This window comes from Puntigrus tetrazona, chromosome 15 (genome assembly GCF_018831695.1).
Source record: "Puntigrus tetrazona isolate hp1 chromosome 15, ASM1883169v1, whole genome shotgun sequence".
Lineage (NCBI taxonomy): Eukaryota > Metazoa > Chordata > Actinopteri > Cypriniformes > Cyprinidae > Puntigrus > Puntigrus tetrazona.
Genome location: NC_056713.1, coordinates 5,146,114 through 5,162,747, shown reverse-complemented (window position 1 = coordinate 5,162,747; position 16,634 = coordinate 5,146,114). Strand labels below are relative to the sequence as shown.

Sequence of the window (16,634 nt, the reverse complement as noted above, 5' to 3'; positions counted from 1 at the left end):
GAGTAATGGTCCCCCACAAGGCAGCCTGAGCACTTTCAGCACCATGGAGAACCCCACAAGAAAGGGGTCACCAGGTAATCAGGACCAAGGATAGCTCCCACACAGGTGTTCATCCTTACTTCACTAATAGGGAGCCTCAGGTGCAGACTGTTGGGCACGATCAGAAACCACCACATAAAAGAGTGGAGAAGTCTCAGTAGGAGAAGACAAGGAGAGAAGAGCAGAGGCTGAATGCTGGAACCCCGGAACCACAGAAGTGCAGTGTGGCCGTGAGTAGCCTGGACACCTTCCACTAACTCCCTTTTCTTCTGCCTTCCCCTCAGGGAAATTGAGGGGCTGCCAAGAGACCAGCCCGCAAAGAAGGAACAGCTTTAGTTATAGTTTTCTTCCAACCCCTCTCCCTCACCCTATTACAAAATAAAGAACTCTGAGTTCTGTTCCACCTAAACCTGCCTGCTGTATTTCCTGAGTGGACAACCTGAGCTAATCACACCAATTTGGTGGTCAGGGGCTTACATATGGTGGAGAATGCGGGCATAGAGAGAAGCCCTACTTGTGATTCTTAAAAAATAAAAAAAAAATGGAAGAGGCCCTGACTGCCATTCTGCAGGTCCAAACCACCCTGAATGCAGTCGTCACAGAGCTCTGTCGAAGGACTGAGGCCCAGGGCAGGAGGCCTCAAGATTATCTAACCAAGATGACTGAGGATGATGACGTGGAAACCTACTTTGTCCTCTTTGAGAGAACCGCTCAGCGAGAGAGATGGCCAAGGATGGAGTGGGCAAATTTAATTCTTCCTTTTCTGACCGGAGAGGCACAGAAGGCCTGTCGGGATCTCACTGTCCATGAGGCCGGCAGTTACGAACTGGTCAAGAGAGCGGTTCTCGCCCAATATGGACTTAGCCTACCTGCCAAAGCACAGCGAGTTCATAGCTGGGGATACCAGGTTATCCTCCCAGCCCGGGCTCAGGTAACCACATTGGCTCGAATGGTGAGGAGCTGGCTGGAAGAAGGGGACGGGCCATCCTCCATAGAGAGGGTAGTGATTAACCGCTTGCGTCGCAGCCTGCCTGCAGATGCCAAGAGGTATGTGGCTCAACAGGGACCGCAAAGTGTTGAGGCGCTAATTGCTCTCCTGGAGAACCACCAGGTGACCGTGAGCTTACTGAGGCCTTTGGAGAATAAAGCTGCCTCCTGGAGATCACAACAAGGCAGAGAGTCCCCTAAGAAATCCCATGAGATAACTCAAGCAAAAGGCCTAAAGACTTAAGGCAGGTGGAAGGATGAGAGGCCTCTGCGAAGTCTGGTTACAAAGCAGTGTTTTACTCCTGCTCGATTGCTCCTGTCTCCTGCTCGATTGCTCCTGTCTGCTGAGAGGTTGGTTTGTTTGTAGCTGCGTGTAGCTTCGCTTATCACCTCTTCTCTAACGATCAAATATAATTTAACTGTGTACATATTGTTGATACTATCAAATTAATCTAACTAATTAGACTACTGTTAGTTCGTTCGCTTTAATCTAAAACTCGGCGGTGAGTTAGTACTCGTTAGCCGATTCACTTTCGCTCCCACCCGCGTTTTCGCGCCTATTGTGGGCTTTTATTTCCGCTCCTGTTCATTTGTTCCTCGCGCTTGCGTTAAGCTCCGCTTTACAAGCTCATCAGAACAAGAGTGGTAAGTGAATCCTTACGGTGAGTAAATGGCTTCTCCCTGCATCGTCACTTGCACCGCCTGTCACATGTATAGCTTATCCTTCTCTGTTACCGATCAGGATTCACGTGTGATAAATGCAGGGAAATTGCTAGGCTGACAGAGAAGGTTTTAGAATTAGAGACATGCATCCAAACTTTAATTGAGGACAGTAAGAATGCGAGGGCTGTAGATACTGCTTTGGATGCGACTAGTACAGTGAATCGTGTACATTGTTCGGTTCCGGCTTCAGAGCCCTGCTAGCAGGGCAACTGGGTGACTGTGAGGCGGGCTAGTCGCAGGACAAAACACTGCTCTTCCGTTCCGATCAGAACATCAAACAGGTTCTCCCCACTCAGTGACGCACCCACTGAGAAACCTGATCAAAGTGCTCTAGTAATTGGCGATTCTATTGTACGGAACGTGAAAATAGAGACACCAGCCACCGTAGTCCAATGCTTACCGGGAGCCAGAGCGTCTGACATCTTGTCAAATTTAAAAGTGCTGGCTAATGCTAAACGTAAATTTCGTAAGATTGTTATTCACGTCGGCGCTAATGATGTTCGACTTCGCCAGTCGGAGATCACTAATAATAATATTAAAGAGGTGTGTGAATTTGCAAAAGCACGATGTCGGACAATGTAATATGCTCTGGTCCCCTCCTGCTTACCGGGTGATGAGATTTACAGCAGATTGCTGGGTCTCAATGGCTGGATGTCTAAGTGGTGCCCGCAGAACAACATAGGCTTTATAGACAATTGGATGAGTTTCTGGGGCAGACCTGACCTGTTGAAAAGAGATGGTCTTCATCCCTCTTGGGGTGGTGCCGCTCTTCTATCTAGAAATATGGCATATAGTCTTATAGCTCCAACATGACCAACTAGTGCCCAGGTCAGGAAGCAGACAGACCGGCTAAACCGACCGTCTGCTAGCTGCCTCACGTCACAGAAGGCAGTTAATTCTCAGCACATAGAGACTCTTTCACCTAGATATCACACTATAGAGACTGTGTCTGTTCCCCGAATTAGAATATGCAGAGAACGTCCAAACCTAATCAAAAGCAATAATTTAATTAATGTCCAACAAATTAAAACTACCTATAATTCAAATAAGCAAACGATAAAACTTGGCTCAAGCAAATATTAGATCACTTTCCACAAAAGCACTTTATATATATGATTTGATTAAAGATCAGAAGCTAGATTTGCTTTGTTTGACAGAAACCTGGCTAAAACCAGATGATTATATTACTCTAAATGAATCTACCCCCAAAATTATTTCTATAAAAATGAGCCATGTTTAAAAGGTAGAGGGGGTGTGTTGCTACAATTTATAACAATATTCTTAGTACTTCTCAGAGGGCAGGCTTTAAGTATAACTCATTTGAAGTTTTGGTGCTGCATATAACATTATCTACAGAATCATGTGCTATTGATAAATCTTCTGTCATGTTTGTACTGGCTACTGTATACAGGCCACCAGGGCACAGCACAGATTTCATTAAAGAATTTGCTGATTTTCTAACTGAGTTAGTACTGGCCGCAGATAAAGTCTTAATTGTTGGCGATTTTAATATCCATGTTGATAATGAAAAGACTCATTAGGATCAGCTTTCTTAGACATTTTGAACTCCGTTGGGGTTAGACAACACGTCTCTGGACCTACTTATTGTCAAAATCATACTCTAGATCTAATACTGTCACATGGAATGGATGTTAAATTGGTTGAAGTACTGCAGCAAAGTGATGACATTTCAGATCACTATCAGATCACTATCTAGTCTTGTGTGAACTCTGTATAGTTAAACCTGTAAACTCTGCACCTTATTACAAGTATGGTAGAACCATCACTTCCACCACAAAAGAACGCTTTCTAAATAACCTTCCTGACCTATCTCAATTCCTTAGCTCATCCAATACGACGCAAAAACTTGATGATGTAACAGAAACTATGCACTCTCTTTTTCTAGCACTTTAGATACAGTTGCTCCTTTGCACTTAAAAAGATAAAAGAAAAAATCTGACGCCATGGTATAATGACAACACACGCACCCTAAAGAGAGCAGCCCGGAAAATGGAGCGCAGGTGGAGAAAAACTAAATTAGAAGTATTTCGTATTGCCTGGCGGGAGAGTATGCTGTCATACAGAAAAGCATTAAAAATAGCAAGATCTGATTATTTTTCATCCCTTTTAGAAGAAAACAAACACAACCCCGGTATTTATTCAGTACAGTAACTAAATTAACAAAAATAAAACGTCCACAGGTGCTAATATTCCTCAAGAGTATAGCTGCAATGAGTTCATGAATTTCTTTACTTCTAAGATTGATACCATCAGAGATAAAATTATAACTATGCAGCCATCAGCTACAGTTTCACATCAGATAGTGAGCTTTAGATCCCCTAAGGAAAAATTACACTCTTTCTCTATGATAGGAGAAGAAGACTTGTACAAACTTGTTAAATCATCTAAACCAGCAACATGTATGTTAGACCCTGTTCCATCTAAACTATTAAAAGATCTGCTTCCAGAAGTCATAGATCCTATTTTGAACATTATTAATTCATCATTGTCATTAGGATATGTTCCCAAAACCTTCAAACTGGCTGTAGTTAAACCTCTCATTAAGAAACCACATCTTGATCCCAAAGACTTAGTAAATTACAGACCAATCTCTAATCTCCCTTTTCTGTCAAAGATACTAGAAAAGGTAGTATTCTCACAACTGTGTTCCTTTTTAGAAAAAAAATGTCTGTGAGGATTTCCAATCAGGTTTTAGACCGTACCATAGTACTGAGACTGCTCTCATTAGAGTTACTAATGACCTGCTTCTATCATCTGATCGTGGTTTTATCTCGTTATTAGTGCTATTAGATCTTAGCGCAGCATTCGATACTATCGATCACAACATTCTCTTGGATAGACTAGAAAACTATGTTGGCATTAGAGGAAGCGCCTTAGCATGGTTTAAATCATATCTATCTGACCGCTATCAGTTTGTGGCATTAAATGAGGAGGTATCATATCGATCAAAAGTGAAATATGGAGTTCCTCAAGGCTCAGTGCTAGGACCGTTACTTTTCAACCTGTACATGTTACCTCTGGGAGATATTATCAGGAGTCATGGTGTTAGTTTTCACTGCTATGCTGATGATACTCAGCTCTATATTTCAGCGCAGCCTGGTGATACACGACACATAGAGAATCTAACAGAATGCATAGTCGATATAAAAAGCTGGATGATGAGTAACTTCTTAATGTTAAATTCTGAAAAAACAGAGGTGCTAATAATTGGACCTAAAAACCCCACATATAATAATCTAGAACACAGCCTATCACTTGATGGCTGCTCTGTTAATTCTTCATCATCAGTTAGGAACCTAGGTGTGCTGTTTGACCGCAATCTTTCCTTTGAAAACCATGTTTCTAGCATCTGTAAAACTGCGTTTTTCCATCTTAAAAATATATCTAAATTACGACCTATGCTTTCAACCTCTAATGCAGAAATATTAATTCATGCGTTTATGACCTCAAGGTTAGATTATTGCAATGCTTTATTGGGTGGTTGTTCTGCACGCTTAATAAACAAACTTCAGCTAGTCCAAAAACGCAGCAGCCAGAGTCCTTACTAGAACTAGGAAGTATGATCATATTAGCCCGGTTCTGTCAACACTGCACTGGCTCCTATCAAACATCGAATAGATTTTAAAATCTTGTTAATTACCTATAAAGCCCTGAATGGTTTAGCTCCTCAATACTTGAGCGAGCTCTTATCACATTATAGTCCTGCACGTCCGCTGCGCTTCTCAAAACTCTGGCCATTTGATAATACCTAGAATATCAAAATCAACTGCGGGCGGCAGATCATTTTCCTATCTAGCACCTAAACTCTGGAACAATCTCCTAACTCTGTTCGGGAAGCAGACACACTCTGCCAGTTTAAATCTAGATTAAAGACACATCTTTTAACTTAGCCTACACATAACACACCAACACGCCTTTTATTATTCAAATCCGTTAAAGGATTTTTAGGCTGCATTACTTAGATTTGCTGGAACCGGGAACACTATTCCTACAATACGATGTACTTGTGACATCGTAAAAAGAATGGCATCTACGCTAATATTAGTCCTGTCTCTTTCTCAATCTGTTTTCACAGTTTGTATCCAGACTAGATGGTGGATCAGCACCCAGAGATTATGTTCATCAGAGACCAGAACACCTAGATGCGTTGGACCAATCACCAGATCCTGATGCACACACGCACACGCACACACTAAGTCATTTACACTACCTGACACAGCTGCGTTTAAAATTGAACTGGAAGCTAAGTGCTGGGCGTCCGGTCAGAGGAGAACTGACCCCAACTGAGTCTGGTTTCTCCCAAGGTTTTTTTTTTTCTCCATTCTGTATGCATGGGGTTTTGTTTCCTTGCCGCTGTCGCCTCTGGCTTGCTTGGTTGGGGACACTTAACTTCTAGTGACTATCGTTGAATTGACTACAGAGACCGTCTCTGCATTTAATAAGAAATTGGTCACTCTGTACAGTGCTTTGATGCAACCTGTGTTGTTAAAAGCGCTATATAAATAAAAATGATTGAAAATGATTGATGTAGAAGGGAGGGACACTTGGCCCGGGATTGCCTAGGCAGAGAAGAGCTCAGGCCCACAGCAAGCACCACAGACTCTTCAAGACGCCAGTGCCATTTCCTCACCACCTGCTGGGCTACACGAAGGGCAGCTGCCCCTAAGTTCCCTGACAAGATTGGAGGCCAAGACACTGAAGCCCTTGTTGACTCTGGAAGCATGGTGACCTTAGTCCGGCCGGAATTTGCCGGGTCACTCGTGGGAAGAGAGATCTCTGTATCCTGTATTCATGGTGACACTAGAACCTACCCCATTGCAGAAATAAGCATGGTTACGCCCCAGGGCCAGTTCCAAGTACAAGCAGGGGTTGTGGAGCGCTTGCCCGTCCCAGTCTTGGTTGGCAGAGACTGTCAGGCATTGGCCGCCTACTGGACAGGCCGAGCTGCAGATGAGAGGAGACCTCCACGACCCCAAAGGCGCCGTTCGTCTAGACACAACCCTGCTCAAACCCCTGAAGAGACTACTGATGCAGGAACAACCAGCCCAGAAGAAGATAGAGGGGAGCATGTTAATTCCAATTCCCCTGCCACGGCCTCAGAAGGCCCAGGAGGAGTGCAGGTACGCCAAGAGCTAGACTCCCATGAAGTGTTTTCTGAATTTCCTCCAGCAGAGACCTTACGGGGGGAAACTTGGGACGGTTTGGCACTGCCCAGCTGCAAGATCCTGTACCGACCCAGGCCTGGAAGAATGTGCAAATAGTTGAGGGGCAACTACAAGAGGGGGTGAGTAGGGTAGTTTATCCACATTTTATGATAAAAAATGGATCGTTATATAGATTGGATCAGCGAAGAGGGGAAACGTGTGAACAACTGTTGGTACCCAAAGCATATATCTCCAAGGTGCTGTATTTGGCACACACTCACCTGTTAGGAGGTCACCTGGGCTCGGAGAAGACCAGAGAAATGGATTACTTCATCCGGAAAAGGATTAACGACCCTGAAGTAAAATATTAAGAACACTTGCTTTTTCAACAAAATATTGCCTGTTTTTGCTCTATTCCGCCATCAAAAACATTACAAACCCAGCCACAGCACTGTTTTCCTTCCTGAATGAATCAACAGTTTAAATGAATCGGTTCAGTCGTTATGACTCTCTTATTAACGTGACTTACTGCCACCTACAGACGGATAAATTTTTTATTTTATATGAAAACATGTATGCATAAAATTAGGCCCTTATAAATATGCAGTTTTAAGTATGTAAAAGCTGATAGAGCACTAAAAATATTGCTTCAGAATAAATTTACACCACCAAAAATCTAGGTGATGCTAAATTCTAAACCTTGTCTGCGTGTTAATCTTTCTGTGTCATTCATTTCTTTACTTGTGAAGTTAAACTAGTATTCATTTCTTTCAGAATAAATCCTGGTCAAAGGCTGAGATGAAGGGAACAAAATATCAAAATCTTCCAAGACCGCTTGAAATTCCTGAAAAAAAGCTGCAACCCTGTTTATTTCTGATTTTTTTTTTTTTTTTGATTTGACTTGGTCACTTTACTGTTTTGCTTTGGAGCTTAACTTTTTGGACAGTGCAGCACTAATATTGCACACACAAATACTGTTTAAAAACAAACAAACAAAAACTTTAGCAGGCATTTTCTGCACATTTCTGTAGTGCTTGTATGTATGTATGCATGTAGGTGGGATTATTTAGCCGCAGCTTTGTTTTTATTCCTGTTTATTCCTTTGTGTTTTTCTTTTAATTATTTTGACTTGGTTTCTTTTATTTTAATAATGGAGCTAATTGTTTTGACAGTGCACCACTAATATTGTACACAATGCTATTTAGGACATTGTTTTAATGTTGCTTGTATGTATGCATGTTATTAGTTGGTGTTTTTGAATATTATTTTGCAGTATTAAAGTTTTGTGCTTGTATTTTCATATGTAATGCCAAAGCTATTGCATACATTTACCTGTAGTAAAAAATTAATGTTTGGTTTGTGTATCTCTCATTCATTGGACCATGTTTATTATATATTGTTTGTTTTTAGTATAAATAAAATTAGATATCTTAGTATAACTAGTGATTATATAGAGAGCAATACAGATTTAGTTAATGCTACAGAAGAAACAGTATGCCAAAGTTTCATAATTTGTTATAGAACCATTAACGGAAATAGTTAAATGGTACGGAGAATGCACTGTAAATTTACGGAATTTTACGTTTTTAAATTTGAAGGAAATGTCCGTAATTTTGCCACACAATGACCTGGTAATGTTCTGCCAGCAATTTCTCTGTTTTTTTAATGGAATTTTGTTTTACAGTGTAGTGTAGATAGTTAATAAATGAATGCCAATCACCAGAAGACATACTTTATTTACACTTGACACTAATTTAAGATAATTTGCTGTATTGATTGTATTTCTAACTATAAGAAGTCTGAATAAATTAGTTGGAACAGTCACGTCAGCATTCCCTTGTGTCTGTGTCCTGTATTATAAATGCAGATGTTTCACCAGCAAAACATAATTCGTTGTAGGTTTTTCCATGACCTTTTAATTTTTTTTTCCATTGACAGTCTGCTCTATATAAAACATCTCATCAGTAAAGAAGTTTTTTTATTTATTAATTGCCTAAAAGACGCATGGAATACATTAGTGAGGAAAACATACAGTATACAATTTTCTGCAATCTGTTTTTCTGAACAGCAAACAAATAATATGGAAAATGGTACAAATTTTACATCCATCAGGCTGACTGGATATCTTAATTTGGAATTCAAGATGAAGTACTTCTTGTTTGCTGTGATAACGGTTCTGTATTCAACAATCCTGTTTGCCAATAGCTTTCTGATTGGTGTCATCTGTTCAGCAAAAGCCCTTCATAAACCAATGTATGTTTTTCTCTGTAGTCTGTTTGTTAATGAATTGTATGGCAGCACAGCTTTATTTCCTTCCCTTCAAGTTAATCTTATTTGGAATAGCAATGAAATTTCTCTCATTTATTGTTACCTGCAGATATTTTGCTTGTATACATATGAAATGATAGAATTTTGTAATTTAGCAGTTATGTCTTTTGATAGATATGTGTCGATCTGTTATCCATTGCAGTATAACAGAATCATGACCCCTTTTAGGGTGGGTGTGTTAATTGTATTGGTGTGGTCATACTGCTTTGTTCAATTTTTCATTCTTTTATGTTTTAATTTTAAATTGCAACTCTGTGGAAACATTATTGAAAAAGTATGGTGCGACAATTATATGCTCGTGAAACTTGCTTGTTCGAAAACCACTTTGAATAACACTTACGGCCTTTATGTTATCGTGATGACAGCATTGATCCCACTGATGCTAATCATTTATTCATATACAAGAATTCTAAAAATATGTTTGAGTTCTACTAAAGAAGCTAAACAGAAGGCTCTAAGCACCTGTGCACCACACATCATATCTCTTTTAAACTTTTCTTTGGGCTGCTTTTTTGAAACAATCCAAAGCAGGTTTGATAATATCAGAATGCCAGCTTTGTTACGTGTAATCGTTTCAGTCTATTTCTTGATGTGTCAGCCAGTGCTTAACCCTATTCTGTATGGAATGAGACTTAAAAATATCAGGCAAGTGTGTAAAAATCTAGTTGCATCAAAAGTAGGTATTACATAAACAAAACTGTTTGAAGAAATGTCATTGTGGCATTTCAGTGTATTGTGAATTGTATCAATATGAACAATTAAATATGTATATATTCAAGCATATTATACTCAGATAAGTCATACAGTAATTTACCTTTTACATGAATCTATTTTATTATGATTCTGCTTTGCCTGTCATTCAATTATTTAACTAAACTTTCAAAATGTAATTTATAGGAATAGTTAAATTTAATATTTTACATCATTGACACTCACAAGAAGAGTTTGCATGTTCTCAGCATGTGTGGGCTTTTTCAGGTGCTCAGGTTTCCACCACAATCCAAAAATTTGTAGCAGAGGTAAATTAGACTCTGTACCTTAAAAGTCTATATGAACAATTTAGAAAAATGTTTATTTGTGTAACTTGGAAAGTATTTGTAATTTGGAAAATATTTCTATTTCTTTTTTTGACAAACACATTGGCTGATGTTTCTTCTTCTGAACATATTTTTCATTATTTGTTCTTTTCTATGTTTTATTTAATGTGTTACTTGATTTTGTCATTTTTTTAATTAAAAATACTAATAATTTATGAGTACAAATTAATTCTACACTTTCTTCAGATATCAAACGTTACATTTTATTTAATTAATTTATTTTCAGTGAAGTGCCAGACTGTGTTAGTAAGAACTTGGACCTTTGTTCACTTTATTTTACCACAAATTTGTTCACAAACAAGCCACAATTCAAAGATTATACTGTGTCGAATGTATTCTTTTTCAATTCAGCCTTTGTCACCCTGCACATGCACAAAATGTATGGGGACAACATTGGTGTAATGACTCCATCATATCCATTTTTTTTTTTGATTGGAGAAATATATACACAACACAGATTGTATTACAAAATCAGATGCTCATGCACAAAACCTGCATTTCAAATTACACAGACATACTGACTTTTGTCTCAGTCTCAGGAGCTTGCATTTGCAAATTGGGTTTGTTACCCTGGGTCATCTCTAGTCAGTGGGGATTTGTGGGGGTTGTATGGGATTTGACCATACATTAATGTAGGCATAGCTGGTACATATGAAATCCATTAAACAGCCGGAAGAATATTGAGCTAGGCCAGATAATTGCTTTCCACAAACATTGATATCTTTGGGCCTCCAGTACATCTGTCACGATTGTGGTTTGACGCAAGGAGCACTCGAGAGGTAAAATAAACTTAAACAGATTTAATCTTCTCAATGGGCAAAATACATATAAACAGGCAGGCAGGCAGGCAGGCAGGCAGGACAAAAACCACGTAAGGACATCGATGATCGGACAACGTGAACTCAAAACACACAGGACTAAATACACAAGGAAATTGACTAAATTAACAGGGAGCAGATGAAGACAATTATACAATTAACACGAAGTAAAGGCAGGGCACACAGAGCACGTGGCATGAGACAAAGTCCAGAGACGTGACATATCGCCCCCCCTCCCGGAAGGTGCGTCCTCGCACCGAAAAAACAAAACAAACAGGAGCTTGGGAGGAGGTTCCGGTGGAGGACGGCCCCCAAGAGGGTGTAGGCAGACAGGAGTCCAGGGAGGTGCAGAAGGCGGGAGGAGCCAGGGAGGAGACAGAAGGAGTCCGGAGCAGGAGGAGATCCAGAGCCCAGCCATGATGGTCCACGGTGTAGCCGACGGGGGGAGGAGCCATGGAGGAGGAGCGGCCATCGACTCCATGGGGCCGACCAACGGAGCAGGTGATGAAGGAGACTGAGGCGGAGGCTGAGAGCCAAAAAGCCAGGGTGACGCCGAGGCGCTGGAGGTCCTAGGCGATGCCGCAGGCTTCGGCGACCGATGAGGAGAGGGGGGCCGGGAAGGACGCGGTGGAACCAGAGCGACAGAGGACTGAGGTGGAGCCGGAGGGAAGGAGAAGCCTGACAGAACCGGAGGGTTGGAGGGACGAGGTGAAGCCGGAGAGAGAGAATCCTGAGGCGACGGATGGACGGCGACGACTGACCAAGGCGGAGCCGGAGGGACGATGGAGCCTAGTGGAGCTGGTGGACTGACGGACCACGGTGGAGAGGAGGGAGCTAGGACGACGGCGATGGAGACCGGCAGACCCGTGGCGAGCTCCAGATGGTGAGCGCAGGGGCTGCTGGGATCCATCGACGGCATGTGGAGGGAGCGCTCGAGACGCAGGCTTAATTAATCTGTTACACAAAGATCTGATACATGGTACACAACAACATCCACAAGTAATTACTATTCCCAAAAATACTGCAATTAAGGAAAACAAAGAAATAAACATACTCTTCCAGGTACTAAACCATTTTGTGAACACATCATCCAATGGATTATTAATCCCTGAGTGTTCTTTCATCTCCGTTGATAATGTTCTCAACCTCTCTAGTGCTCTTGTCACTGAACCATCTGGTCCAGTGTTGTTGGGTATGTATGTGCAGCAAAAATCTCCAAACATCGAACAAACTCCTCCCTTTTCAGCTAACAGCATATCAAGGGCCATCGATTCTGCACTGCCATCAATGAAGTGGGTGCTAACTGCTCTGACAGTCCTTCTACTGCGCCTCTCTTGTAAGATTGGCCAGTCTCATAACATTATAATGCACATAGTTAATTCGATCAACATTCTTGTTTGGTGTAACTGGGAAAATGGCTGAAAATATAGGAAACTTCTCAAATCCTGAGGCTATTTGATCAGACCATTTATACTCATTTGGCACTCCTCTAGGATTCCTATCGCATCAATATAAGTTGGGCTATTTCGTCTCAGATCAAAGTGTTCTTTTAAATCTCTATAATATGTCTTCTTCTTCTTCTTCTAGTTAATGCTGCTCCTGGGTTTACTTCTTTTCTCACTATAGTCTCCCTATCATCATCAGTGGTGCAGCTAATCTCACCATTGCACAAACTCCTTTTGCGTTCTCACTCACTTTCCCAAACAGTTTTCTGTCACCACAATACCAATAAAACCTGACCTTGCCCATGGGCCTATAACGGATATATCTGTAATCTTGGTCATGTTGCTACACCAAGTCACATCAATTTCACCTTTGTTGATAGTAGCTCCTCTCTAGTAAAATTAAAACAGGTATAATTATTCTTTCTTACCTCATAAGGTCCTGCTCTTGTCATGTTTGAAATAGGTGGAAAAATGGCTGCTATTGTAGTACAGTTGGTAGGTGTGGCAATTCTAGTTAATCCTAACATACAATTATATCCCCATTTGTCCTCTGGAAATATTTGAGCCAGTTCAATAAACAATCTGGGTCTTGCACTAGCACATCCAATACAATTTTCCATTTTTTGTTTTTCAGCTGTACTCACAATCCAATCTAATCATAGGCTGCTATCACCATAGCCTGTTGCTTTCTCTATTATGTCCTCAGGCCTCATTTTTGTATAGTCCATTTCAATAACTCCGTTGCCTGCTCATGTTTTCTCTACTATCTCCTTATCTGTCTTATTTGGTTGAGGTGGATCTATTATGTTGATTTTCATCAGTCCTAGGGAATCTTTACCAGTCAGTTCTACTCCCACTACCAAGTAAAGTACTTTCTGATTGCATCCGTTACATCTACTACTGCCCCTTTTTGGGTATTCCCGTAAATCTCCTATTGACACAGTGATTGGATTATCCCTGACTGAATAATCTCACTGTATTTTTATTCTATATTTCAGACCTGACTTCCAATAATCTTCAGGTCCCAATTCCCAGTATATGCCACTACATTGTCCCAACCTCTGCACCACTTATGACCTAATTCTCCTTTATTATTACAACTATGATCAATTATAGTGTTGACAAATAAACGTCGTACCCTCTCCATGAACAATTTTTTCCCCTGCAGTTAATCACACTGCACAGGTCAAACGTGAATGATGTAGTAGTTCAACTCTATTCCCCCATATCGCTTTAGGCATTTGTCCCTTGTATTTAAAACAGTAATAATGTAAAAATAATTTCAACCTCTAAACACAAAGTAAAAATAAATAGAAGATTAATTGACAGTTGAACACTTCTATAATGAGATGAAATTAAAACAAACATAAAAACACTTCTACTTGTAAAAATCAATGAAAAACACATCTAGTAATGTAATAAAAAATGTGATAAATGTGATACGATAACATCCAAATAGTATATATGGTAATAGTTATGTCCACGTCCGTGAACACTTCTTTCAGGATCTGTAAGACTCTCTCAAACTTCAGCTTGTCAAGTCTGCACCCCAGCCAAGGAACGGAAACACTCTTGATGTTATTAGTAATACACCAATCTCTCATGTAGGTTAAACTCTTCCTGAAATTGTCATATGTTGGTAATTCAGTAGCAACTTGTTTTGTGATTAGATGGAAAACAGTTCTATCTTCTTCTTTGGTCACTGCACACTCGCCAGGTTTTTATTTTGGATTCTTACTTTGTATGTTCCATATCGTTCTTTGAACTGGTTTGCAATACCTGCTCCATATGCACAGTCAGCACTCACACGATGGGCCAAAGGTTCTCCTTGAGGAGATGTGAATAAATCACCTGTTGTGTGGATAATCTGTAATGCTTGTACTGCTGTTGGTGTGTGCAATGTTTTTGTGTTACCAGTATCAATATCCCTCTCTTGGTCCTGACTTGTCAGGGCCAATCTTGTATGTTTAAATGATCCTCTCAGGTGGGTCACAGGCTGCACATGAAGACAAGTGATACCAGGTGTCACCTTTGCCAGCTAGGCAAACACAGTGTGAAGTTCTAGCAGTGACTCAGGAGAGTAGACCACCTAGGCTCCTTCCACTTTCTCCTAAATAGACGCGAAGTATTACCCACTCTGTCGGCCGAGGCTGAGCAGTTTGCTCAGCACTGTCAGTGCATGATGCCCTAAACCTAAGTGGAAAAACAGTTAATCAAGGCAGTTAGTTTGTCAAAATGCACTTTATGTGTCAAAGTTCAATGGGCTCAAGACACAGAGCCGTTGCTGGTCCAGAAATGATCGACCTGTCATAAGTTCAAAGGTGTAAAGCCCGTAACCCTGTTAACAGAAGATCGGACAGACATTAGTGCCAGTGCTAAAGCAGACAGCCAGTTAATCTTAAGTTGCTCACAGATTTTAGCAAGCTTGTGTTTCAGGTTAGATTCATACGTTCGACTTTTCCTTGTGATTGGGGATGGAACACAGCACCAAATGAATGTGTCAAGCCTAAGGCTGTTTCTACAGTTCTTAAGTGCACATTTTTAAATGACTTCCATTGTCAGACCTGACCCATCTTGGAAAAACCACAATGGGGTATATAGTGATTTATCAAACATTTTATGACAGCGGTGCTGTCTTCCTTCCCCACAGGAAATGCTTCTGGCCATCCAGTGTAGGTGTCTACCATGACCAACAGGTACCTCTTACCATTTACTCTGTCTATCATATCAGTAAAATCAATGACCACCTCATCACCTGGTCCACTAGCCAGTGGAAAATTACCAGCTGATGGGCGCATTGAAGGCTTAATGTTGTGTTCTTGACAAACTTCACATGAAACAATATGGTGTGAGATCAAGTCAAGTCAAGTCAAAAGTCAAGTCAAGTCAAGTGGCTTTTATTGTCATTTCAACTACATATAGCTGTGCAGAACATAGTGAAATTAGACAATGTTTCTCCAGGACCTGGTGCTACATGGAGTCACACATACAACACAATACAAAAGAACTGTGTCTTAGCCACATAAAGTGCAAAGTGTGCGGACTAGTGCAAACAGCAAGGGAGTAGAGTGCAAACCCAGTGTGCAAACTAGTGCAAACAGTGCAAAGACGTACCATGAAAGGGTGCCACCAGGTACCCCAGGTAAGATGTGGCATAAAAGGTGTCACCAGGACATTTGTTTGTCTCCACAGTGGGATGGACTATGAATTTGGGTCAAAACAGAAACAGCTAATGATGAGGATAACACAGGATGACCATCTGGTGATGTCCACAAACCATCATGTGCCTTAATGGCTCCTTTGTTTAACCATTGAGTCTTTTCTGATGGACTAGCTAGGTGTTGTTGTTTAATGATATAAGGTCTGGATAAATTAGGAAACAAATTAGACAGCTGACGCTGTGACTTGAGGCATTGACTTGGCAGATATCCAGCTGCGTTTTTGGCGTGCTTCATCAGCCGCTGCATTTCCTAATGAAATTAAGGTATTAGAAGTTGCCTGACCTTGACATTTCATGACAGCTACTGCAGCAGGCATGGCCAATGCCTCTGACAGCTGTTCTGCTTCTTTAGCATGCACGATGGAATGTCCCGTAGCAGTGATATAGTCAATTCTCTTCCACCTGGGCAGCTCAATGTGTACGGCAGTTACAACATATGCAACATATGTCGCTGTAGATGTTAACCTTCTGTCCCTCTGAATGTGTAAACGTCAGGTTTGGGGTGTCTAAAACTTTGGCCAGATGTCTTTGTCTCAGTGGTGAAAAGGTAAATGAATTACTATTTACAAATGGCATAACAGAGTGTGTGGTTAAAATAGTCAGTGGATGAGCCATAACAACATGGGATGTTTTGTCAATGATCTTTGCCAGACCAGCCACGAAGCGTGAGCAAGGCTTGAAACCATTCAGGGCTTTATAGGTAATTAATAAGATATTAAAATCTATCCGATGTTTGATAGGGAGCCAGTGCAGTGTTGACAGAACCAGGCTAATATGATCATACTTCCTAGTTCTAGTAAGGACTCTAGCTG

General features: G+C 40.9%; 1 protein-coding gene across 1 annotated transcript; it reads left to right on the top strand.

The window, feature by feature from the left end:
* The first annotated feature begins 8,994 nt into the window (after nucleotides 1–8,994).
* On the top strand, nucleotides 8,995–9,933 carry LOC122359354 (olfactory receptor 52D1-like). Its single transcript, XM_043259648.1, has one exon. It carries the CDS (start codon nucleotides 8,995–8,997, stop codon nucleotides 9,931–9,933), a length of 939 nt encoding a protein of 312 aa, XP_043115583.1.
* Nucleotides 9,934–16,634: the final 6,701 nt, after the last annotated feature.